The 26,140-nt window shown below is 45.6% G+C and overlaps 1 protein-coding gene across 1 annotated transcript; it reads left to right on the top strand.

Moving 5' to 3' along the window:
- The first annotated feature begins 264 nt into the window (after positions 1-264).
- Positions 265-2,749, top strand: CEBPB (CCAAT enhancer binding protein beta). The gene has a single exon (XM_081868003.1). The coding sequence runs from the start codon at positions 755-757 to the stop codon at positions 1,883-1,885; it is 1,131 nt and encodes a 376-aa protein (XP_081724129.1). The 5' UTR covers positions 265-754; the 3' UTR covers positions 1,886-2,749.
- Positions 2,750-26,140: the final 23,391 nt, after the last annotated feature.

Genomic DNA, 26,140 nt, shown 5'->3' with positions numbered 1-26,140 from the left:
CCGGTGGATTTGGCTGCAAGGTCGCAGCGCCTGTTCTTGCCTTGGAAAGATCCAAGCAGCGTCGTAAAGACACGCACAGAGAGAGTTAGACAGATCGATCGACTTGAAATGAAAACTTTGTCCCGGCTGGGGAGAATAAAGCCCCTCCCCGGGCCAAACCCAATCCACCCATGCCTCCCTCCTCCCCTCCCCTCGATCCGCGCCTTGTTGTTGTTATTATGAATGGCCCAGGCTCCGGGAGGTCCACACGCACTCGGAGCGCGCTCCTTTGAGGCTGCAGCCAGCGGGCGAGGCGCTTTCGTGCGCTGCGCGAGCTCGTGGCAGCCAGCCAGCTAGGCGTGACGTCCCGTTGCCAAGGGACGCGCCGCCCCTATAAATAACTGCGCGCAAAGGAACTTTCCCAAGTCCGGAGACTTTTCAGCGACGGCGCGGCACCCGGAGCAACCAGATGGTCCGCAGCGAGCTTCACCCGCAGCCACACAGCCCGGCAGCCAGCGGCCGCAGCACCAGCACCAGCACCGGGGTCCAGGAGAGCCTGGAGCTTCGGGGTCTCTGAAGCATTGCGGGCGCGGACGGTCAGCGGGCGCGCTGGGGAAAGGTGCCCTCTCCAAGGAACGCAAGGGCTTTGCGCGACCGATCGTGCTCGCCGTCTGAAGCCAGCGACTCGACTGCCCCAGCAGCTCCGGGGGGCCGGGACTCCCCCTTTCTCCCTCGCCCCCTTCCCCGTCTGCTCCCCGCCTCTCCTTTTGCTTTCATGCAACGCCTGGTGGCCTGGGACCAGGCATGCCTCCCGCTCCAGCCGCCGGCCTTTAAATCCATGGAAGTGGCTAATTTCTATTACGAGGCGGACTGTCTGGCTGCTCTCAGCAAGCTGCACCCCCGGGCTCCAGGGGGCCGCTCCATGACCGAGCTCACCGTCGGAGACCACGAGAGAGCCATCGACTTCAGCCCTTACCTGGACCCTTTAGCATCGCAGCAGCAACAGGCGCAGCAGCAGCAGCAACAGCAGCAGCAGCAGCAGCAGCCGCCGCCTCCTTCCGCGGCAGCAGGGGGCAACTTTGAGCCGGTTTGCAGCAGCAGCGGAGGCAGCAGCAGCAGCAGCGGCGGCGGGAACAGCAGCCAAGATTTTCTCTCCGACCTCTTCTCGGAGCAGGACTATAAAGGCGGCGGGAAAAAGCACCCCGATTACGCGTACATCAGCCTAGCCAGGCACGGCCACCACCACCACCCGGGCGTCGGGCAAGCAGGCCACAAGGCCGGCACGCTGCTGGGCTGCTACCCGCCCATGGTGGAAACCAAAGTGGAGCCGGTCTTCGAGCACTTGGACTCTTGCAAAGGGCCCCGCAAGGACGAGGGCGGCGGCGGCGGCGGCGCAGGGCCCGGCCTGGGGGGAATGTCCTCTCCTTACGGCAGCACCGTGCGCTCCTACTTGGGCTACCAGTCGGTGCCGAGCGGCAGCAGCGGCAACCTCTCCACGTCGTCGTCTTCCAGCCCGCCGGGCACCCCGAACCCGTCCGATTCCTCGAAGTCCGCCTCGGCCGGAGGAGGAAGTGGCGGCGGCGGCGGCGGCGGCGTTTACCCGGCAGGCCCCGGTAGTGGCGGCGGCGGAGGTGGCGGCGGCGGCAAGCACAAGTCGAAGAAGTGCGTGGACAAGCACAGCGAGGAGTACAAGCTGCGGCGCGAGAGGAACAACATCGCCGTGCGCAAGAGCCGCGACAAAGCCAAGCTGCGCAACATGGAGACGCAGCACAAAGTCTTGGAACTGACGGCCGAGAACGAGAGGCTGCAAAAGAAAGTGGACCAGCTCTCCCGGGAGCTCAGCACGCTCAGGAACTTGTTCAAACAGCTGCCCGAGCCGCTCTTGGCCACCTCCGGACACTGCTAACCCCCAGCCGACCCCCGACGAGAGCTGAGGGGGGAAGGGGCTTGAGTTGGGGAGCAGGGGGGCGCAGGCGGCGCATGGAGTTTGGGGGAAGGATCGGCGAGGTTGGGGGCGGTGGGATCTGGGGTGGGTTTGTACACGCGCGTCTCCCCGCTCCTTACAAGGCGAGGCAGAATCGGGGGGAGAAGTCGAGGGAGAGAGCGAGCCCAGAGGGTTTACATATATGAATGCGTATCATTTTTATTTTTATTTTTATTATTTCACCTTTAATTCGCGCGCTCAAGGTGGGAGAAGCCTTCCGCTCTAAGCTACGAGCTGTCCAACTCCTTCGGCTGGCGCGGGGAGTCTCCTGGCGGTTTCCATTTACCTCTGCAAACCTCATGGAGGAATCGTGATTTGTTTTTTTTTGTTTTTACCCCCTCCAACTTTTCTTGTTACTGTTTTTTTTCTAAGAAAAAAAAAAAGGTGACGGCAAACCCGACACAAGCCACTTAATTTCCGATCTGATGTCTTTGCAGCGGTTGTTTTCCCTCCCCCCTTCCCCCCCCTTTTTTCTTTTTGGGTTGAATGCTTGTGTTATTTAAGAAGAGAGAGAGAATAAAGTAGAGAGAAAGAGAGGCCAGAGTGATGCAATCTTTAAAACATGGCTGGAAAAGCTGGCTACACATGATGCAACCTCGTGTAACTGTCAGTCATGGATTGAGTAATCTGTTAAAGATGTTCCTACAGTTGTTTTTTATTATAAAGAATTGTCTATTTCTATAAGGAGAAAAAAAGACATATGTATATTTTGGGATCTATGCATTCTTGCTACACATGAAGCATTAATGAACAATTTTAATAAAACTTTATTGTCAGGACAGAAAATGAGAGCTTGTTTTCTTCAAGGTGCTAACCCTCCACTATATCAAGGGGGGAGGGGGGCAATCTAGAACCATTAAAATAACTGAGTGGTGTCCCAGCGGCTGAAATAGAATATAGATTTCTTCCAGTTCTTCGTTCAGCAGAAATTCCCAAGAGAACCAGCTTGGAAGCAAAGCAGTCACTTCTTCCAGTTCACTGCCTTGTTGCTGAAACTGTCGATCTGCTGGTGAATGACTACAAATTGGGGAGACCTGGAAGTGCAGGTAACGTATAAGGGGATGACAAAAACATAATGGGTCTTGTTTCCTTTATTTCTCATTTCTTTTATTTTCCTGGTGTGATAAACCAATATTTCTGATCTGTTTAAGTAACTGCAGAGGATTGAGGGGGGGGAGGAATAAGAAAAAGATAGATTTGTGTGTCATAGGGATACATTTGAGCTGGTTATGCTGAGAATACATTCATCAGGAAAGGTTGGAATAAATTCTTTAGGCATATCTATTTCAAAACTTTTCCAGAATTTCTGAAAGAGTTGTGGGCAGCCTACTTCTCTGCAGTCCATTTTTGTGAATGCCCAGATTTTAGTTTTAAGGGCGGGGGAAGTTTCTAAGCCTCATGACACAGATTAGGTTGAGAACGATACAGTGTCAAAACACAGATGCCAAGTAAGGTGTTCAAATTCTTTTTCGGATCTCATTGCTTTTTTTAAAAAAGGATGTCATACTTTTAAATGTCAAACTAACTTGTTTGTGACAATCTCGAGCAACATTCTCGCATAGGCAATTAACAACAACAGAAAGAAGGGATTGCAGAATAAGTGAGATCTATGTCCCCCAAGCCTAGCAGCTACCATATTAAAGTGAATTAGATGCAAAGTGTGTTAATTGCAGGTAAAAATAAGGCAATTAACCCCCGCCTCTGGCGTGTGGATTTCCAGTGTTCTTTATTTATAGAGCATGCCTAGCCTAGCATCTTCCGTCCAACTTTATTTAGTTACTTACTTTAGTGAGGCAACCTGTGGCAAAAGCAGTGATGTTCATGTAGAACTTCTGCCTGTCCAGTGCACTGAGAGCAAGCAGTGTTTTTGCACAGGGGAAGCGCACTGGACAGGCAGATATCCAAAAGTTCATGCTAGCGATTGTGGAATCTATGATTTCTCAAGACCAGGAAGCTGAATGTTCCTAGCCTTGCATAGTTTGCTCATGTGTCTATACTGCTAGTAAAATGTTAACAGTATGTGAAGTTGGGGTTTGTGTGTGTGTGCGTAGAGGAGAGCTTGGTAAAGGACTGGTCTTATTTAGCAATTTACTATGAATTTAGGCCCTTTTAAAGAACTTCTAGGTTCTAAATTCTGATATCCAAGAAAAAAGCTTTAAATCTTCCCTGCTGCCCTTTGCACTGATGAAATGCAGAATTCACTTTGCTTGGAGGCTGTTGACCTAAACATTGCTCTTGTCGATAACCTCTTCAGGTAAAAGAAGCTCCTAATTCTCTGCTTGCTGATGAAACTTAGGTTTTCGCTAACAACGAATGCAGCTTCATGGAAAAGTTGAGCTCGGTTTTTACCTACAGTGGTCCACAGCCCAGTTACGTTCAGGCTTTCAATCGTTTGGTCTGCCAAACTGTATTATGACCTCCCCAAAGGCTTGCAAAGGCATACCAAGAAGAACAAGGGTATAATGTCTTTATGTTGCTTTGCAGATGGTGCGTAGGTAAGGGAATGTGAAAATGGCGTGAGGGCAAAGGCTTGCTGAAATGAGGCAGTATCCGGTGGTGGAGAACCTGTGGCCCTCCAGATCTTGCTGGACTCCATCTCCGATCCATCAGATCCAAGCATGATCAATGGTCAGGGATGATGGGAGTTGTAGTCCAACAGCAGCTGAAAGGCCGCAGGTTCCCCAAGCGGAACTGATCAACCTCTCTGCAAAGTAGAGTCTTGTATCTAACATATTGTTTTCACACAAATTATTGCCCTCCTCAGATTGCTGTTCTGTGCGTGCTTCCTTGGAAAAAACATGCCATTGAATTTGCTGGTCTGCTGAGTAAATAGGCGGTGGCGGACCTTGGAGACTCAAATTTCAGCGGTGCCCTGTGTGACACCAAAATTTCACAGCCCCTGTCTCTCGTGCTCCATTCTAAATAATAGTTGTGGGGTCCCCATTGTGGCTGAACCAGTCAAGCTCCCCTAAATCCGCCTTTGTAACTATGCACAGGATCAGTCTCTTCGAGTGCAACCCTATATATGTCTCCTTGGCAGTAGGTTTCATGGAGCTCTGTGGGACTTCATCCTAAATAAGTGGGAATTTCAGCCTTAGTCTGGGAAAAGCAACAGCTTGGAGTAAGTGTGTATTCAGGTGCAATGTATTGTAAAAGGGTAGGTTCTTGGGGCAAGCGCTAACTTCTTAGTTGCAAAATGCAGGCCACAATCCCGAGAACTGAAGAAGCTCTGTGTGCCCAGGAGGCCTTTAAGACCTGTATTTCTTGTACAGCAGTCCCCTATGCCACATAGCAGAAGCAGTTTATGATCTCATGGAAAAAAATCTGTTGTGGGGAGCGAGTGGGAATAAAGGTTCCTAAAGTAGTTTTTTGAGTTGTGGTTTTAAGGTTGCAATTGTGCTTCATTAAACTCAATAAGGCCTAGATTTTAAAAAGGTTTTCCTATGCTTGTTTGATTTTTTTGTTGAGGACAGGTTATTTGAATAGCAAGCTGTCCTTCTATATCACAACTCGCTTTTGAAACTCGAAAATAGTTTGCTGTGCACTTTGTGAGGCTGCTACTCAAGATACAAAAGGCCAAAGCAACTCTTGTTCCACGACACTAACAGTACAGTTCTTTGACAGATTTTCTTGCTGATTCCTGTATGTGTTTCGGTGAGGCAATTTTTAATGGCTCTTAACAGAGAGAATAATTATCTTTTGCCTTTTCTGATATCCCTCTTCTGGCCTAGCACTTATGTAATAAGTTATTTCAGAACTAAAGACAAATTTCCAGAATTTTTGAAAAGTTCACAGTTCCAGGTGTGATCCAGGCAGGGTTAGGCACTTTAAAATTAATTTACTTAAGTGGGAGAGATTTAAGTATGTGCTTAGCTCCCCCTCTGGAGCTAGACTGCTAGATTCCCGGGTTTTAAAATAGTGGTTTTAGATATATTTCAGTACTTGCTAGTTAATTTAAAGTTCAGTGTAAATTAGTCCCTCAACGTTATCTGTTTTTTTTTTAAAAAATAAAATAAAATGGTTTGATTCAAACAATTAAAAATTCCATCTCACCACTAGGCATGATATATTATCTTGAAGTCGGTAGTAGCATTTGTTGTGGTGTTGGAGGTTTGTGGATCCAAATAAATTTAATGCCTTATTTCTCTCCATTCAACAATGGCTTGTGGTTGCCTTCCCTATGTCCCAAAATAGCAATATGAATGCACATACATTCTTTTTATTTTTTTAAAAAATAAATTAATAATAATAATAATAAAAAACAAACATAGATTACAATTTAATGGTATTAACAATTGTTAGTCTGTTACCACAGCAAAATCAATTTAAAAATCTTGGGTTTCCCCCCATTCTGATTATTTGTAGCCCATTTTTCTTATCCAAAAAGAAGCCCAGGGCAGCTGACTACATCATACAAAAATTACTAAAGTGGTACTTTAAAGATTAGCAGAGTTTCTGTAGCATAAGCAGACTTCTTCACAAAAGCTTTTGCTACAATAGACTTAAGGAATTGTAAGACTCCTTCCGAACGCAATTGTGCACTGATAAAATAAACTGTGTGATTTTACCAATATGCTACGTTGAAATATATTTACTAGCAAATGGGTTTAAGAAGATTGTGTAACTAGTCTCATAAATCTAAAACAGAATGTAAGCCATAATTTCTTTATTCATTTCTTTGCATTTATAAACAAACTTTCACCCAGCATGCAACTCAGTGTGGCACAAATGGATTCTCAGGTGACCTTCTTTTTGGTCTGATCAGAACCAGACCTGATTAGCTTCCTATAATGTGCTTTCAGATCAGTTAACTTAACCTGCCTCAGGGATGTGAATTTGCAGGTTCCCCTATTGCAAAGAGATTCATAAAAAAGTGTGAACACACGCAAGTGTGCGAATGAGAGATATAGTATACATGCTAGCTAGGTCATTCTTTGTGTTTTTCAAGCAATGCTTAATTAGTCATAATTATTTAAAAAGAAAAACATATTTTGAATTAGATTGATGTAAGTTAAAGCAGAAGGCCCCCCCCCCAATACCCCAGAGCAGGTTTCTTTTTCCAGGGTTTGGCAGTTTTCAGGTGCAGATAAGGGGAAGCAACAGTCCTGTTTGTATGAGCACCAAACCACTGTGCAAGCAGGCCACCGCGGTTTCATATCACCCTCAATATTTAAATAAACCAAGTATCTTGCATCATTTTCTCAAGTGCATTCTTCTTGCACCATTGTGAATGTGGGGGGTTATTCTGTTTTCAAAATCAATCTCCCCGCTTTTTTACTTTTGAAAAGAAAAACTCAAGAGAATGTTAGAAATCTACCTATATATAAGAATCTTTTTTTAAAGACAGTAATCCTAGGTGGATAATGTTTAAGCCTACACTGTACATTCATTCATTTCTTTGGAAATATGTGGATTATCGTTAGGCACAAGCAAAGCAAACTGTTGGACCTCCCCCCACCCTTTTACATTGTCATCCAAGTTGTGTCACAGTCCCATCTCCTAGAGCCCATGTGCAGAGATTTCCATGTGTATGGTGAGGTGACTGCTTGGGATTGGGGGGGGGGGGCAGGCTGAAATCCCACCACACAGTCCTGAAGCTTACTGAATGAACTACTTGGAGGAAAGTTGGGATATACTTAAAAAAACACAAAAAACTGCACTGATCATAGCTGTCAACCTTCCCTTTTTTTGTGGGAAATTCCCTTATTCCAGCGCCATTTCCCGCTGCTATCCAGGATTGTTAGATATCCCGTAGACTGTCTTCGGGACAGGTGAGGCTGCTGATCCCTTATTTTCAAATCTGAAAGTTGACAGCTATGGCACTGATCACATACATGCATCCTGCCACAGCTGTGCCTTAGACCTGTGCTACGTGAAGAGGGCATTCTGTGTCTCACAAAGACATGCAATGTTTAGGGCCAGAACTGGGCTTCACATAAGTGTTGCTGATGCTCAGACCACAGGGAAGGTTTGACCAGAGCTAGTCTTGTTCGGAGAGCTGTTCTGTAGGTACATCACCTGCCACATCAGCTCATATTGGACCAGTCCATGTCTTGGGAACTGAGAGGGAGGTGGAAAGGGCCATTTAAGTCACATTGCATAAATTCCTCCCGGATCTACTGAATGTTGCTAGTCAATCCCCTTCCTTCCAACTCTCGGATGCAGCCTGCTGAATCCGATCTCCGACTAGCCTGGTAAGGACTGTAGCACAGACAGACACCCCTTGTAGGAGCTGTCTCTCTCTTCATTGTCTCTGCGTAGCACAGGTCTAAGGCACAGCTGTGGTTTTTCCATCCATGTGAAAAAGTGCCTGGTTTGTGTCCACACCCATATTTGGAATGGAAGAAGTCCTCAAATGCAGGCCTGGCTTGTGTAATCCCAATGAAAATCAATGGACACAAAAATTACCCTCGTTTTGGGTTGTGGTCAAGTGCTGCCATTGCACCCACAGCAAGGGAGTAAGTCTTTGATGGTTTTAATGGGACTGCCTCAGTTTCCCAAATAAATGGGGTTGAGAAAGTCCTTATTACGACGTGAGTTTTCAACATTTCCCTTTCTCTGACGTACAGTGGGCCAGCTATGCAAAGGCTTCTTCTTTTAGCACTCAGTCTTTCCATCCTCCTGCATATTAGACTTCGTTGAAGAGAAAAAAAGAAGACCCTAGAGCTGAATAAATAAATCTGTCAGCCACTGGGACCCGGCCAACTTTGGGGGACTTTGAGAAATCCTGAAGCTAGCACATGAAAGGAAGCAACAATTTGTAGAGGGTGGGTCCTGAGGGAGATGACCTTGCGCGTGCGCACACACACACACACACACACACACACACACACACACACATATATATATATATCCTCTGGGATGCTGAAGCAATCAGACTGCCTGTCCTCTCTCCTAGCCCATTTTCTGCTCAGGGCCAAGAAGGCCAGACAGAATAAGATATGCGGGAATGGGCCAAGAATTCAAATGATGACAATGGAGTACAAAGGGGATAAGCAGGCTTCAGAGAGAGAGGTCAGAAGATTAGAACCCCCAGGTTTGGCCTGGATAAGATAAGGCATGGCTCCTTCCAGAAGGCCTTCAGGCATATTCCTCTTAACCATTATGAGATGAGCTGTTTTGAAAAACTCCCCTCTCCTGTGCACGCGCACAAAGGCACAGCGCCTCAACACTCCTGGCAAATTGGCACACATGTCCCGTTCCAAATAGGCACGTAAATAATTCTAAAGCATTGCTGGCACACCAATATATCCTTTGGCTAATGCTGATTCCACCTTTGGAAAGCCAGTTCAGGCAGTCTCACAACAGAGAGCCCTTCACCCTGCCTCGGCTGGTTAGCTTTGTCCCATTGTCAGTAATACACAGAGGAATATGGGATAGCTTCTCAGGTGTCATCAGTGTCACAAGGGAGAAGTGTAAAGGCCAGTTGCTTTTGCAAGAAGCCGAAAGAACATGCCAATGAACCACTGCAGAAGTGAACAAGGTGATAAGGAAGGTATCCTTGAAAAGAACAGGTAACTCCATGAAGTTATATAAATGTTGGGCGTTTTCTGAGCTGAGAATTGAGAACAAGCAGGTACGATCTGCTCCTAAGCACCCCAAGATGAGTCCTGATTTCAGTGAGACTACCCACTTCCAGGTATGTGGGCTTAGGACTACAGCCGACGCTTGCACTGCAATACATATTTACTAAGGAGTAAGTCCCCCTGGAATCAGCAGGCTGAGCAAGCAGGCCAAGGACCAGGGTGTGAGACTTCAATGGACCAATGTTCATGTTGAATGGAGTGCTGATGGCCATACCTTTGAAACAAAAAGTTATGTTAATCCAATTGCAAAAAAATTACAAACAAATCCAGTACCTGTCAGATCGCAAGCCAGCTCTGTTTTAGCATATCTGTGATCAAGCTCTAAAGTCAGGGGGAAACCACATAAATCATAAAGACAAGAGTTGACAAGCATTGAACGAAGGTATATGCAGAAATTGCTGCTCTTGCTGGCAAGGACTCCTCAAGCAAGAAAAGGAACTTGCAACTCCCCAGGAAATGTCTAGGTGCAACATGGTTGCCAAGATCCATGGGAGATCATCCTTGGAAAACTGGGATGTCATACAGCGGCCAGACTAAGATCCCAATTGCGCTCCCCTTTGATCCAGATTTGATCTCAGAAAGATGGCACAGGGATTGGCCACAGAACACACATTCTCCTGAATGAGAACCTTGTGGGTGGATAACCAAAGTGCTGGGAGTGTGTACAGTTGCCAGCTCTCTACTGACTTCATGCTCTTGTACACTTTCCAAAGTCAGAAGCGGGAGGAACCAGCTCTGGTTGTTTAGTCTTTCTTCCCTGCTGCAAAGATGCAAAAATGAGCTCAGATATTTTGGTGTCAGAGGCAGCAAATTCAAATGCCACCATCTCTCTGGTGATTAAATATGAGAATAAATGAAAGAATATACAGATTTGTTCCACCTTAAGGGTACTCCCAAACCTTTTCTGGTAGACAAGGTTGGCCCAAGACATTTATCTGCCTGAGGTGGCGTTTCAGTTAATACCCTCATGCAAGGGTACCAGCTGAAGTGCTAGTCGAAATTATTTTGGCACCTGAAGCCTGGCAGAGAAAAACATGTCTGAGTAGAAGCCAGCAGGATTTACACTAGCTTAAATTAAGCTGATGCAAATTAACCCTGTTCTAAGCCTTTAATAAGCCTTTAAAACAGAGTTTGACCTAGCAGTTCGAAAGCACGTCAAGTGCAAGTAGATAAATAGGTACTGCTCCGGCAAGAAGGTAAACGGTGTTTCCGTGCGCTGCTCTGGTTCACCAGAAGCGGCTTAGACATGCTGGCCACATAACCTGGAAGCTGTACCCCAGCTCCCTCGGCCTATAGAGCTAGATGAATGTGCAACCCCAGAGTCATCTGCGACTGGACCTAATGGTCAGGGGTACCTTTACCTTTTACTTGTGTAAGTTCTGCCAGGTCACCAGGCATAGCGGTCAAGTGTCCCTTATTTGAAGGGACAGTCCCTTATTCCAGCGCCATGTCCCGCTGCTGTCCCTTATTGATGGATGTCCCTTAAATGTCCCTTAAATGATGTCCCTTATATTTCAAAGGAAGCAGCGCCTCTCCCTCCCTCCCTGCCGGCCAGGGAGGAGGGAGGCTCCAACTGTGTTGCTTGGCTGTGTTGCTCACCCAATAAGAAGTCTAAGAACGACGGGGTGTGTGTGTGTGGAGCTTGCATGCCTTGTGTGTGGCTAGTTAATGCAAGCTGAGGAGGTTTTTGAATGCTGGACGCCATTTTGTTGCACGTGCTGCTGCAAACTTTGCAGTGCAAAGCCAGGCCAGGGAGCCATCTTAAGTTGAGGCTGCATAGGCCTTGTGGTGCATGTGATTCAGATTCTATTCAGTTGAACCTCTGGTTACAAAGTTGGTTGGACAGTGTTCTCGAAGCTACCCAGCATGAGTTTGATCAGACTGCAGGAGGACAGGAAGACTGGAGTGCCTGGAACAGGTGAGGCTGCAGGTCCCTTATTTTGGCTGCTGGTTCCTTATTTTGGCTGCTGGTCCCTTATTTTCAGATTTGTAAGTTGACAGCTATGTCACCAGGTCACAGTTAGGGTCCAGCATAAATCTCCTCTGCTCAGTCCTGCCTTTGCCATTCCCCTGGAACAGCCATTTTTCAGGACTTAAACTGGTGTAAGATCCACAGGATTCAGCTCAGCTGGAGGAGCCTTGAATAACCCCAGGTCAGGGAGTTAACACAGACTGGGATCAGTTTAACTGGGATGTGGGGTTTATGCTGTTGTAGTTAAGCTGGGCCAGAAATTGGTCAGTGTGGGACTAACAAAACATTTGAGAACAGTGCAAACTTTCAAGTTACGTATATAATAGAACAATGCATGAGTAGTTCTGTCTTCCTCAAAAGCTTGCATGCTTTCACAGAGATCTCCCTCCCCCCTTTCAGTTAAGGATATATCTCCCTGCCAGTTTCATATGTTGAGGAATCAGTGCACAGAAAATTGTTGCTGCAAATTCACTACGTACCTAAATTCCATTCACTTTTCACACAGAGACTTTTTTTAAAAAATTAATAAGCTGCTTTCTGATTGGCTCCCTAACCCAGGCCTATACAGTTGTGAGCCAATCAGAGTGAAGATTCAAAGGAAGGGATTGAGAAAGTACAGCTGTTGTTAAGACCAGCTCATTGTAAATTACAGTTGTCCTCCCCTTCGAAACAAGCATGGGGACGTGTTTGTTTTCTATAAATACCTTGGGTTTGTCATCTGATTGCAACAGCAATTCATTAGCATCAGGGGAAGATCGTCAAATCGGCCTCCAAATGACAGTAACGGTGATCAGGACTCTCGCAAACCAATGCTAAAGTTTATAAACATTATCCACCTCCTACGCTGGGCTGCCAGCGATCTGTGTCCACAGGAGTTTTACAAGCCAGATTTATGCATATGTCAATGAGGTGAAATTAACGTTGCAGTGCTGCAATGGGAAAAAATGTTTCTTTGCAACATGATGAAACAGTTACTTGGCTGGAATAAAACAGAAGGAGGCTTGCAGGGATAAAGAAAGGTGCCCAACCCTTCTCAGGGGACTGAGGGGGCGAGGATCTGCTGGCTGGCTGAGTCTTTTGTTCAGTTCCTGTTCCTATTCCTAAAAGGTAAAGGGACCCCTGCCCATTAGGTCCAGTCGTGGATGACTCTGGGGTTGCGGCGCTCATCTCGCTTTATTGGCCGAGGGAGCCGGCGTACAGCTTCCAGGTCATGTGGCCAGCATGTCTAAGCCGCTTCTGGCGAGCCAGAGCAGCGGACAGAAACGCCATTTACCTTCCCGCCGGAGTGGTACCTAGTTATCTACTTGCACTTTGATGTGCTTTCGAACTGCTAGGTTGGCAGGAGCTGGGACCAAGCAACGGGAGCTCACCCCATCACGGGGATCCGAACCGCCGACCTTCTGATTGGCAAGTCCTAGGCTCTGTGGTTTAACCCACAGCACCACCCTGGCGTTAAATCATCTTTTCTTTTTTAGGATGTGGTCAGGGCAGGCCATAGGGGTGAACTCCCTGGGGCCCTGAGCACCCACAAAATTCCCTATGAATGAAGGAACCAGCAAATTTTGGTGCCAGGGCCATGCACAGTGCATGGCACCCACAGCCCCAGAAACCCACAGTTAAGCTGACACTTCTGGGGCAGGCCCAAGACATTTTGCTACCTGAGGCAAAGCAACAAATGACAACCCCTAACTACCCCCTCCCCTGCTGCCTCCAGTCATGGTGCATTGTTCCCAAAGGCAGCAAATAAAATAAAAAATAGTCACCTGAGGCAGGAAAACCATCCAGCAGCTCCCCCAGCTTTACAGCGGCAATAATAAAAAACCAAGGCCTCCTAAATGAGTCCGATTGGATTCATAGGGCTTTCTTTTTTTTTCCCACCCTCCTCCTCCTATTTATTTTCGTTGTCTTACCTACCCTCCTGCTCTTCACCCTAAGATCCAAAGACTGGTCTCAGAGATTTAAAATTTATTTTAGAAATGGAGTCTTGCTTCAGTTTCAAGCAAAAGTGTTTGAAGACCAAGATGCCCATGTTCTTTTCACAGTTGTGGAACCATTCACAGGTCAGATCTCTTGCTTCAGACCAGGTAACACTGAATTGCACCTGTTCTTCTAGTGATAATTGCCAGTGGCGTAGCGTGGGTTGTCAGCACCCGGGGCAAGGCAAGTAATTTACGCCCCCTAACCCATGGATTTGTGCCCCCTAACCCATGGATTTGCGCCCCCTAACCCGTGGATTTGCACCCCCTAACACTAACTCTCAGATGTTGCGCCTGGTGCGGCCAGCCCCCCCTGCACCCCCCACGCTACGCCACTGATAATTGCAACTCTTCATCTCATAGTGTGGCTGTATAAAATAATGATAACACAACATTACATAGTGCTCCCCACTTCTTATAGAGAAGGATTCAAAGGTAAAATGAAATCAAACAAAGGGGGAAACATAGGAATCAATGAAAATTAACCAAAGGCTCCTGTCTAGTTTTGAGACAAGAATAAAAGACAAAAATAATTTATTACAGTATTAACTTTTGAGGGCTAGAGGCCAATTCATTAAAGGCTGTGTGTGTGTGTGTGTGTGTGTGTGTGTGTGTGTGTGTGTGTGGACACATGTGTGCATGCACACCCACAGCCACATTTACATCCATATTGATGTAGAGAGAGCAGGGTGTGTGTTTGTGTGTAAACCGTGATGCCAAAGAGGAACAAAATGCAATGTGGCAATTGCATTTGAAGCAAATCTATCTATAAAACAGTCCCAAGGACCTTTCACAAAGGAGCGCTGTTGATAGTACAAGCATCCTGGCACTGGAAAGCCAGTTTGCACAAACGCTGGGCTTGAAAACAGCCGCTGCTATCTCAGTTGTGGCCTGAATCAAGGTAACAAGTTTTTACTCCGCTGTATGTCTTTCTTAGTTTACCAGGGCAAACACTGTTTTTGTGAAAGGTCTCTGCAATTCTTCAAGGGGGAGGCCATAGAGCACCAGCTTTTCAGGAAGAAAATCCCAGGTTAAATTCCTGCTGCCTCCAGGTAGGCTGGGAATGTCCCAGGGCTAGTCAGTTTAGACAACAGTGAGCTGCAGGGACCAATTGTCTTCCTATGTTCTGTTTAGTTCATGAAACTTTATGTCGTAATAAATTTGTTAGTCTATAAGGTGTCACAAGACTATTTTTGCTTACAACAGACTAAGATGACTACCCATCTGGATAAATGCATCATGTTTCTTTCATTTTATTTATTTTATTAAATTTATATCCCACTTTTTTCTCCCAAAGGAGATGAGGATGGCAAATGGTACGGTATAATCAGATTAAAGTGTTGTTGTTTAGTCATTTAGTCGTGTCTGACTCTTCGTGATCCCATGGCATGCCAGGCACTCCTGTCTTCCACTGCCTCTCGCAGTTTGGTTAAAGTATATGTAGTCAAATATCTATTTCCCAAAGGACTGATGGCTTAATGGGAGCTTAAGAAATGGGCCATGATTAATATGTGACACAGTGATAATAAGCAGAGTATAAGTTGGTTGGTAAGCTCTTTTGGCCCATAGGCTCCTACAGATTTTTGAGAAAGTGCTATGGGTGCCGCCCAGCTAGTCATTTCTCTTGTCTCTCCCTTGGATCATTCCCAGAAAGAGTGAAAGCTCACAGACATACTTTGCTTTCCCGAGGGATCTGGGTAAAAGTCAGACCCAGTAAAATTAATCTGAGCCTTAAAAAGCACACAGAGCTGGAAGAGGAAGTTGGAAAGTGTGCCACTCTTTCAACTTCCTCCTTCAGCTCTATGGACTTTTCAAGGGGGGGAAATGGTAATCTCCTTCCCCACTTCATGGAGTGGGGAAGGGACTTCATGGGCCCCAGTTTTACAGGAGGGATTCAACTGCATGCCATAAAGTTAGGTTTGATCACTTAAACTGGATAAAAATACTCAATCCCTCTACCACAACGGATCCACCTTAAGAAAGACTCTAACTTTTTGCAGTTAGGAAAGTGATGAGGAAACATAGTAGAAAATGTGCTATGGGGGAATAATTAAAGAGAAGGTGTGTAAGCACTGTGCACGCAACTCAGGATGAAATCAGGAGGAATGTTCATTGTCCTATAACTGTGCAAACAAATCAGATGTTCAGGAAAGACTGGGCATTGACTAACCTCTACATAAGCTTTGTGCAAGCAAAGCAGGATGAACTCTCAATAAATATGTTATCTAGAGAAGCCTTCACTGTGACAAAGCAGATAAGCCCTTACTTGTCTTTCACCAGAGAAACCAAGCATTCTAGGCAAACTCATCTTCATCTGCTTATGAAAGGTGTACAAATCTCCCCATTAATCATTCATCCTCACACTTTTCATGGCATTTCCCCTTCACTTTCCTAACTGCAAAAAGTCAATTTTTAAAAAGTGAATTTATTATCAAAATTGGAAATAGAGCTGTTAGATCCCAAAAGTAAGAACTTGTCAAGAATGTATAACTTGCTGTTGAAATGGAACACTCAGGATGAAACGGTGAAATCAGCTATGATTAAATGGGCACAAGATGTTGGACATAATATTATGATGGCTGACTGGGAACAGTTATGGACACAGGTATGAAATTTACGGCATGTAATGCCTTAAGAGAGAATATAATGAAAATGATTTACAGGTGGTACATGACACCAGTCAAGCTTGCAAAAATTTACCATTTGCCCGATAATAAATGTTGGAAATGTAAAGAGACTGAAGGCACATTCTTTCACCTTTGGTGGACATGCCCAAGGATTAAGACTTTCTGGGAAATGATCTACAATGAAATGAAAAAGGTATTTAAATATACTTTTCTGAAGAAACCAGAGGCCTTTCTCCTGGGCATGGTCGGCCAATTGGTGCCAAAGAAGGATAGAACTTTCTTTATGTATGCTACAACAGCAGCAAGAATACTTATTGCAAAGTACTGGAAGACACAAGATCTACCCACCCGGGAAGAATGACAGATGAAGGTGATGGACTTCATGGAACTGGCGGAAATGACTGGCAGAATCCGAGACCAGGGAGAAGAGTCGGTGGAAGAAGATTGGAAGAAATTTAAAGTTTATTTACAGAAACATTGTAAAATTAAGGAATGTTAGAAGGAGGCTGGAATGAAGTTATGTGGCTTTAGCGGAAATATTATAAAGGATTAAGTAAAAATAGATTGTTAATGGATGAAAGGAGGAAAGGTAAAGTTACATTATATTAAGATAAATTATAGGATAAAAATTGGGAAAGTTGGAAAGGATTTGCTGAAATAGCTAACCAAACTAGAATACAAAAAAAGGGAGGTGCGAGGAGGTCAAGGAAACAAGTAAATGAAAGATAAATTATAGGAAGGTTCGTTGTGTTTTTTAATTGTTTCCATCTCTCTGTTTTTCTGGTTTTTATAAAAAAAATTTCTATTCTCCTCTTTCTTTATTGTGATGTGTTGTTAAGTTTTTGTTTAACTTGGAATTATCTCTTTTTCCTTTGGTAACATTTAAAACTTTAATATTTTTTTTTAAAAAAATAAATAAATAAAAAGTGAATTTATTGTGTAACTGAGCTCTGCAATCCACATAAATTGTGCAAGCCTCGATTGCCAGTATGTGTTCAAATCCCACTCATAAAATATGTATGGTCTGGAGATGGCCTGAGGCTTATTCAGAGATGCACTTTCTACTGTGGCCTTGAGATGGTTCTGGTGTGTGCCTGGTGAATGCAGTGCAGAGCCTGGGTCCCCAGAATGAAGGTACAGACTTCCCAATCTAGGTCAACTCAAGCTCAGGCAGGCCACTAAGAATTCTGGTGCTTCTCAATGACACAAGGAGAGTTCCCTGTTATACGGAATGTATGTGCCTGGCCTACCTAACAGGGTGTTAGCAACTGGCTGGGGATCAGAGACTTGTGAAGCAATAGCTTATTAATTTAGCAATGTCTGGTGCCAAGATCCATAGGCTCCAGCAGTTTGGAAGACAATAGCTGAAGCCAGTGGAGTCTTACCAGGAAAGATAATATAGTAGTTGGGTTAGTCTGTTAGCCTTCAGATTGTTGCAACCGACTATGGAATGTTCTTCGTGCACCTGCCGGGATCTGAGCACTCAAAAGTGGAAGGTTAGACTTCTCCTCTTGTCCTAGATTGTGGACAAGGGAGCCATGAGGAATACCATTCAGGCTGCTAAAAACCCAACCTGGCAGATAAAAAGATGGCTACGTAGAAATCCTACTTACAGAGCGATCCTAACTATATGAAGCTAATGAAATGTACTGTCCCAGCCAGTCCCAGATAAGGAAGACACACTTCTGATAGTTAAAGCTTTCTTGACAAGTATCAAATATCTCAAGGGCTGTCTCATGGGAGATGGAACAAGCTTGTTTTCTCCTGCTCTGGAGGACAGGACTTGAACCGATGGCTTCAAATGGCAAGAAAAGACATTCCAGCTAAACATCAGGAAAAACTTTCTGACCCTATGAGCTGTTTGACAGTGGAATGGACCCTCCTTCACTGGAGGTTTTCAAGCAGAGGTTGGATGGCCATCTGTCATGGATGCTTTAGTTGAGATTCCTGCACTGCAGAGGGTTGGACTAGATGACCCTGGGGGTTCCTTCCAACTTTACAATTCTTTGATTCTATGTGAAACACTTATAGCAGCTCCCACAGTGCTCCAGATACACACAAGCTCACACATGTTGAGGCTCTAGGTAGCTGTCCACAGGTCTGGGCCCTGTGAAGCAGTCATAGGAACAGTAGAGCCCTGCTCCACCCTCTGGCTTATATTCCTTCCTCTGAAGGGTTTCATGCTTGCAACCTGAGACTTCTCCTGCATGGACATAATCACTGCTCTTCCCTTTTCAAGCCCCTCCTGGTTCTAGGAGACAGTCTTCCTCAGACTGCCCTGACTCTCATTCCTCCCCTGGCTCCTGCGTATGGGTGGCGTGACACCCCAGATATTACTGGTCCCCTCTCCTGGTCTCCTGCCTCCACCACACTCTCTTCTGAGCCCTGCCAGTCCCTGAGACTTACCTCAGCTTCAGTTTGTTACCCCAATTCCAAACTCAGTTCCGGAGTGTGGATATCCTTGGCTGAGCTGGCCTAAGCCTGGCAAAGGGAAAACTAGAGTTTGACTTAGATGATCTTTTTTGTTGATTTAAGTTCCACCAGGTTGCCAGGTCATGTGGCCAAGCTGAATAGAGTTAGGATCCATAATAAGTCCCCCCCCCTTCCTGCTGGCCCCTTCCCTGGAACCCCCATAATTCGGGGCTTACACTTGTGTATTTTTAGCTGAGGTGATATGTAGGGCTTATGCCAGCATAGCCTGGCTGTGCCAGGAACCTGCCAGCTGAGTTGGAGATCTGGTGGATCTTAACTGGATCTTATCGTGGTAGATCTTGGGTTTGGACCACTCCCTTAGATGTCTCCATTCCTTGTCACGTTCAGCATCTCAGGGCCATGCTGAAGGTCAAGAGAGAACTAGGTCAGATGCACTGCAACAGGGATAGCCATCTCCCACCAGCCCCAGGCAGCCCCAGGCCAAGGGTCAGGGTTGGTGGGAGTCCACATCATCTGGCAAGCACCATGATGGCTATCACTGAGCCATCACTGAGTACACAACAGCTTTCCCCCTGAGACATAGAATTGAAACAGCAGGGCCGTTGGCAGCAGATCCCAAGCGGAGTGTTTTGAGGACAATGCCCTAACATTCATACTTGCAACCAAGTAAGAGGTCATGCACAGGCTTCTGTCTGAAATCAGGAGGAATTCACATTTGCGCAAAGGGCCCCTCCAGTCTGCTGTCTTATTGTGAGTTCACTCTGTTCCTAACACAATAGCAGAGCGTTCGTGGTGGATTTATTTTGCTTTAGTTTGGTCTGTGATGCTTCCACAATGCTTCTACATGATTGCTGTCCGCAAGAGCTATAGCACAATGAAAGCAGGACATTAAAAAGCCCCAGAACTTTTGCAGGTGTGAACAGTGTCAAAGGTGAGGCAGCCACCAATGGGATGTCTATAAGGGTCCCACCTAGGCAGGCAGGTGCCAGACCGCTTCCCCGCAGTTGCTAACTCATATGGCTTCACTGTGCATGTGATGATTACCTCTTGGTTAGGGAGAACTTAGTGGGACATTGTCATACCTTGAGTACCTGTGGATGTCATACATGCCACCTGCCCCAAGAAGACAGGGAGGGAGAAATAGCAACTTTATTGGGCTCACTGTGCCCACATCTGGAATGTGATAAGCTATGTAAAGAAAAAGAAGGCACCTTTCATCATATGTGGTGGACGTGTAAGGCAATAAAAACATTCTGGGAAATGATATATAATGAATTGGAAAAAAAAATATGTTTAGAGTATGTTTAGAGTAACTTTCATAAAAAACAACAACAACCCAGAAGCTTTCCTAGTAGGAATTGTAGGTGCTGATATTCCAAAGGAGCAGAAAAGACTTTTTATGTATGTGACGACAGCCGCATGGATGTTATGAGCCCATAGATGGAAAGAAGATAAAATTCCTACCAGAGAAGAATGGCAAATTAAACTGTTGGACTATGCTGAGAAGGCAAAACTGACCGGCAAATTAAACTGTTGGACTATGCTGAGAAGGCAAAACTGACCGGAAAGCTCAGGAACCAAGAAGATTGAAACTTTAACAAAGAATGGAGGAAATGTATAATTTATCTTGGAGACCACTGTAAGCAGATGAAAACATTAGCAGGATTGCAATAACACTCGCAAGTACTATGGAGATAATGGACTTCTGTAAAATATGGACTATTGAAAAAGATGCAGTAGAAAAGGATTAATAACAGGACCCATGGAGGGCAAGGTGGGAAGTCCAAAGATTTGGAGGAATCTTTAGATGTGGATGTGTATGGTTGTATTGTTATAATTTTATACTTTTAAAATCAAATAAAAATTATTTCAAAAAGGGGGGGGGGGAGAGAGACAAGCTATGCTCAGCAGGAGCAGAGGTGGCCCAGACAGACTCATTTTCATGTGCAGACTGAATGTTATTATCAAAAAAACAACAACCCAGTTGTTTGCTGTGGAAGGAAAATGGGAGAAAGGGGAGGCGAAATCAACTAGGCATAGTTCTGTCCAGCCAAGCGACTGACTTTAGCTAAGAGTGAAAAGGCGGCTCTTGCTCCACTTCTCTCGACTTTTCACATTCCCTTTCCACTGATGTGCTACTTTATAATATGCAGGGAGCTGTTTATAGAAGGGTGTCTCCACAAATATCAGCTTCCCACAGTTTGAAGGGGAACAGCCTTGAAAGGTTTTTACAGAAGGAGCTTTCAGGCGGTTGCTATTTTCAGGTGGGATTCCCTCGTGCACCAGCCATTTCAGGTTATGCAGTTACAGTTGGTGGTCCACCGCAACAAAGTCACTTCCCAAAAAGATAGGACCTTTTGCAATAAGAAAATATCTGGGGAAACACACCGGAAAGCGTGCAATAGCATTTGCTTGATGGGAACGTCATCTAAACTCCTCGTGAACAAGATCAGAAAGGATGCTCCATAAATAGCTTCATCTAACCTCCCTGCAAACAAATCAGGACGAAGGCACAATAAACAGGTCACCTGAAAGCACCTGGAGAGTAAACAGACACAATTTCTCAGAGAAGATTAGTTTTGGATGCTGATGCAATTGAGTTTATGGGCTTTTTGAAATTTTAATGATGTGCTGTGTTCTATCTACTGTTTTAAAATTGTATTGCATCCGTTTTTGCCTTTTAATTGTACAATAAGCCCGCAACTTACGCACATTTAACTTGTGTGTTTTATGCGCTTGGCAAAAATGTTTAAAAAAATAGAAAAGGGAGCGGAAAGGGGGCGGGCATCCAGGAAAAAAACTTCAGCAATCCCACCCATCATTGAATCCAATGCAATTTGACTATGCACAATTTTGGCTTTACGTCTGATCCCCGGAATGTGACCCTTGCGTAATTGTGGACTTTACTGTATTGTAGCCTACCCTGGCATTGTCTGCTGAAGGGTGAGATAAACGTAATCTTAATAAATAAATGATAAATACGGTGACTCTTCTGGACCTCTCCCTCCATGTAAAACAGGCTGGGATTCTACTTATCGTTTTCAAAGTCACCCAAAGCAAAGGGAAGAAATCCACGGCTTCAGAGTGTCGCAATCCCTTCTGCCTCAAAGTGGGAATTACCCTTTGAAGGGCTTGTCATTCATTCTTGAGACTCCATGGCATCTACTTTGAGGAAGTGGAGACAGGCTGGGGCAGATGGGAAAGGGCATGAATCACCTTCCTACGTAACGAGCGTTTCATCATGGGCAAAACCCCACCAGCTGAGCGACAGTCTGGCCTTTTGCCCCTGCACTATCATCTTCTGGAAATGGTGACTGACTCCATTCCCATACCCTGATGGTTGTTCGAGTTTGTGACTACGTGGCCTTCAGAGCCACCTCCATTGGCTGGAAGAGCTCACTTGAAATCGGAACGATGACCTACCTAGTATTGACCAAAGAGCATCAGAGATATCAATAATGGCTCCTCGACACTTATCGTAGAAGAATGCAAGCAAATTCAGGGTTATAAGTTTCAAATCTGGGCCTGGGAGAGGTGCGAGTGGCTTGGGCAAATGCCTGAGGCCCGCAGCCTCAACCAGCCACTTGGAGAAAGCATATGTGATGCTTCTTTCTATTAAGTCCAGCCACCAACCCAATGAGCACAGCATTGGCCTAGTTTCTACAACACTAAGCCATAATTTATTAAGCTACAGTTTATTCAGTCATGGGTTAACATCTGCCCAACACAGCTTAACTATGGTTTATTTACTGCCAACAAACCACAGTCTGAAGCCAAAGTTTGGGTTTGCTTTCACTTACATGTGAACATAGCTTTCTTCCATGGTTTGTTTGGCTACCGGAGGTGGCCAGCAGTTTGGAGTGGGCTTGGGCAGCATTGCTTACTGGGTAACTAGAATCCTAAAGAGATGTCTTGCTGTTGTGGCTAAAAGCGTGAGCATCCCTGGTTCCAAAACTCTTTTTGTCCAGGAATGCATTAGGTAGCATTTGGCTTATAAACCATCTCTCAACATCCACTCTACAATAGGAGCTATAATTTGAGGCCTGAAGCGAGATGAGCGCCACACCCCATAGCCACCTTTGACTGGACTTAACCATCCAGGGGTCATTTACCTTTACCTATGATATGAGAATGGGCCGTGGGTGGCGCTGTGAGTTAAACCACAGAGCCTAGGACTTGCCGATCAGAAGGTCAGTGGTTCGGATCCCCGCGACGGAGTGAGCTCCCGTTGCTCGGTCCCTGCTCCTGCCAACCTAGCAGTTCGGAAGCACGTCAAAGTGCAAGTAGATAACTAGGTACCACTCTGACGGGAAGGTAAATGGTGTTTCTGTCCACTGCTCTGGCTCGCCAGAAGCGGCTTAGACATGCTGGCCACATGACCCGGAAGCTGTACGCCAGCTCCCTCGGCCAATAAAGCGAGATGATTGCCGCAACCCCAGAATCGGTCACAACTGGACCTAATGGTCAGGGGTCCCTTTACCCTTTACCTTATGATATGAGAATCATGATCCTTGAGTTGTTGCAATGATCACTGAGATATGTGTTCTTCTGAGCACTCTGAATGTTAATGTGTATTATCAGTTCTACCAACAGAAAATTTGGGGAGTCAAGTGTCTATCAGTTTGTAGGTGACAAAGGGTCACTGTACACCAACTGCAACACAACAATAAATAGGAGCCGGGGATTACTTAGTTACACAGAAGTACAGAGGACGCTCGGGTTGCAAACGTGATCTGTGCGGGAGGCACGTTCGCAACCCGCAGCATTCGCAACCCGTAGTGCCGCGTCTGCGCAAGTGCGGGTTGTGATTTGGCACTTCTGTGCATGACCGACTGCCAAAACCCAGAAGTAATCCGTTCCAGTACTTCTGGGTTTTGGCGCATCCATAGCCCCCAAAAACGCAACCTAAAGCATCTGTAACCTGAAGTACAGTGGTACCTCGGGTTACATACGCTTCAGGTTACAGACTCCGCTAACCCAGAAATAGTACCTCGGGTTAAGAACTTTGTTTCAGGATGAGAACAGAAACCGTGCTCCAGCGGCGCGGCAGCAGCGGGAGGCCCCATTAGCTAAAGTGGTGCTTCAGGTTAAGAACAGTTTCAGGTTAAGAACGGACCTCCGGAACGAATTAAGTTCTTAACCCAAGGTACCACTGTATGACTGTATTTGCAAATTAAACAAAAAATAATAATGCTTAAAACCCAGGATGTACAAAATGCTGAAGTATCAATTCAGGTGAATCAACCTTGTGAAGTCCTGAGGGATAGCTCAGTTGGTAAAGCATGAGACTCTTAATTGCAGGGTCATGGGTTTGAGCCCCACATTGGGCAAAACATTGCTGCACTGCAGGGAGTTGGACTAAATGGTCTTCATAGTCCCTTCCAACTTTACAATTCTAAGTCTCTAACAGCTTAGAATAAGCATCCTGGGATAGGCTTGGGCAGGAGAATGCTGTGAATTTTTTAAACACCCCCCCCCCGTACTATAAACCAGGGGTTTATGATTCTATCTGAGAGAGAGAAAAGAAGCCTCCCATCTCTCCCACTTTCTAGAATTAAACTCGTTCCCGCTGTATAGCTATACAGTAAAATGCTAGCACTATACTGTACTATATTCCTCTGAGGAAAGGGCCTCAGGGAGAAGCAGTAGCGGCCCATGTAATGGGAGGAGGCTGCTCCACAGCCAGGGTGCCAACACTGAAAAGGCCCTCTCTGTATTAGCCACCTATCTGACTTTACTGCGCAGAGGACACAGGGAGCGGGGCCTCTGAAGAGGATCTTATGATTTGGGCAGGTATACTGCTGAGCTGCTACCGCTACTTGCCTGAATAAAGACAACTTTCTTACTCAAAAGTTAAGATCCTCAGCTGTTGCGGCTTGGGAAGGAGAAAACACAAACGTTTTATTAGGACAGTGGTGCGTATGAACTTTTGAACTGCACAGAGCTGTAGTTTCAAAACTATATATATATATATATATATATATATATATATATATATATATACACACAGGACAGTGCTTCTTCGAGAACGCATGGTGTGAACTTTGCTGCTTGATTTAGTCCTGAGATGGCAGCAGAGGAGGACACCCTGTCTGCTTATTATTGGCCCATGCTAGGTGCTGTCCACTATCTGGATACAGATAGGTAGCCGTGTTGGTCTGCCATGGTCAAAACAAAATAAAAAAATTCCTTCCAGTAGCACCTTAAAGACCAACTGAGTTAGTTCTAGGTATGAGCTTTCGTGTGCATGCACACTTCTTCAGATACACTGAAACAGAAGTCACCGGACCTTTCTATATAGTGAGAAGGTGGGGAGGGGTATTACTCAGAAGGGTGGTGGGAATGGGTGATTGGCAGATAGCTGCGATGAGCCTGTTGACGACTCTTAACGACTGCAATAGGTCTAACAGGAAAAAGCAAGGGGTAAGAAGGTGAAAAATGGCTTTGTCATGTATAATGAGATAAGAATCCAATGTCTTTGTTCAAACCAGGTCTCTCCATAGTTTTAAGTTTGGTGATAAGTTGCAATTCAGCAGCTTCTCTTTCCAGTCTAGACTGGAAAGAGAAGCTGCTGAATTGCAACTTATCACCAAACTTAAAACTATGGAGAGACCTGGTTTGAACAAAGACATTGGATTCTTATCTCATTATACATGACAAAGCCATTTTTCACCTTCTCACCCCTTGCTTTTTCCTGTTAGACCTATTGCAGTCGTTAAGAGTCGTCAACAGGCTCATCGCAGCTATCTGCCAATCACCCATTCCCACCACCCTTCTGAGTAATACCCCTCCCCACCTTCTCACTATATAGAAAGGTCCGGTGACTTCTGTTTCAGTGTATCTGAAGAAGTGTGCATGCACACGAAAGCTCATACCTAGAACTAACTCAGTTGGTCTTTAAGGTGCTACTGGAAGGAATTTTTTTATTTTGTTTTCACTATCTGGATATAACCTTAAATTACCTTGTCTCATTTGCTGCTGAGCAACACCCTCCAGTAAGGACAAGGAGCTGCTTCAGGTCCTTCAGTTGCTGTGCAGTGATGGTGATTTAACTCACCTCCTAAGCTTAAGCCAGTGATAACCATCTATGCACCCAAGATGGGAGTGGAGGAAAGCCACAACTTGTGTTCCTCTAGCACAGGGGCCAGCAAACTTTTTCAGCAGGGGGCCGGTCCACTGTCCCTCAGACCTTGTGAGGGACCAGACTATATTTTGCGGGAGGGGAAATGAACAAATTCCTATGCCCCACAAATCACCCAGAGATGCATTTTAAATACAGTGGTGCCCCGCAAGACGAATGCCTCGCAAGACAAAAAACCCGCTAGACGAAAGGGTTTTCCGTTTTTCGAGGCGCTTCGCAAGACGAATTTCTCTATGGGCTTGCTTCGCAAGACGAAAACATATTGCGATTTTTTTTTGCTTCCCCCCTTTTTCTAAGCCGCTAAGCTGCTAATAGCCGCTTTGCCGCTTTGCTGCTAAGCCGCTAATAGCCACTAAACTGCTAATAGTGCTAATCCGCTAAGCCGCTAATAGGGTTGCTTCGCAAGACGAAAAAACCGCAAGACGAAGAGACTCGCGGAACG

The sequence above is a fragment of the Podarcis erhardii genome (genome assembly GCF_964252035.2).
Source record: "Podarcis erhardii genome assembly, chromosome: 6".
NCBI classification, from domain to species: domain Eukaryota; kingdom Metazoa; phylum Chordata; class Lepidosauria; order Squamata; family Lacertidae; genus Podarcis; species Podarcis erhardii.
Note: the sequence above shows the minus strand (reverse complement) of the source record. Positions and strands in the feature narration are given on the sequence as shown.

Coding starts and splice junctions, on each gene's coding strand:
- CEBPB (XM_081868003.1), top strand. CDS start 755: ATGCAACGCCTGGTGGCCTGGGACCAGGCATGCCTCCCGCTCCAGCCG.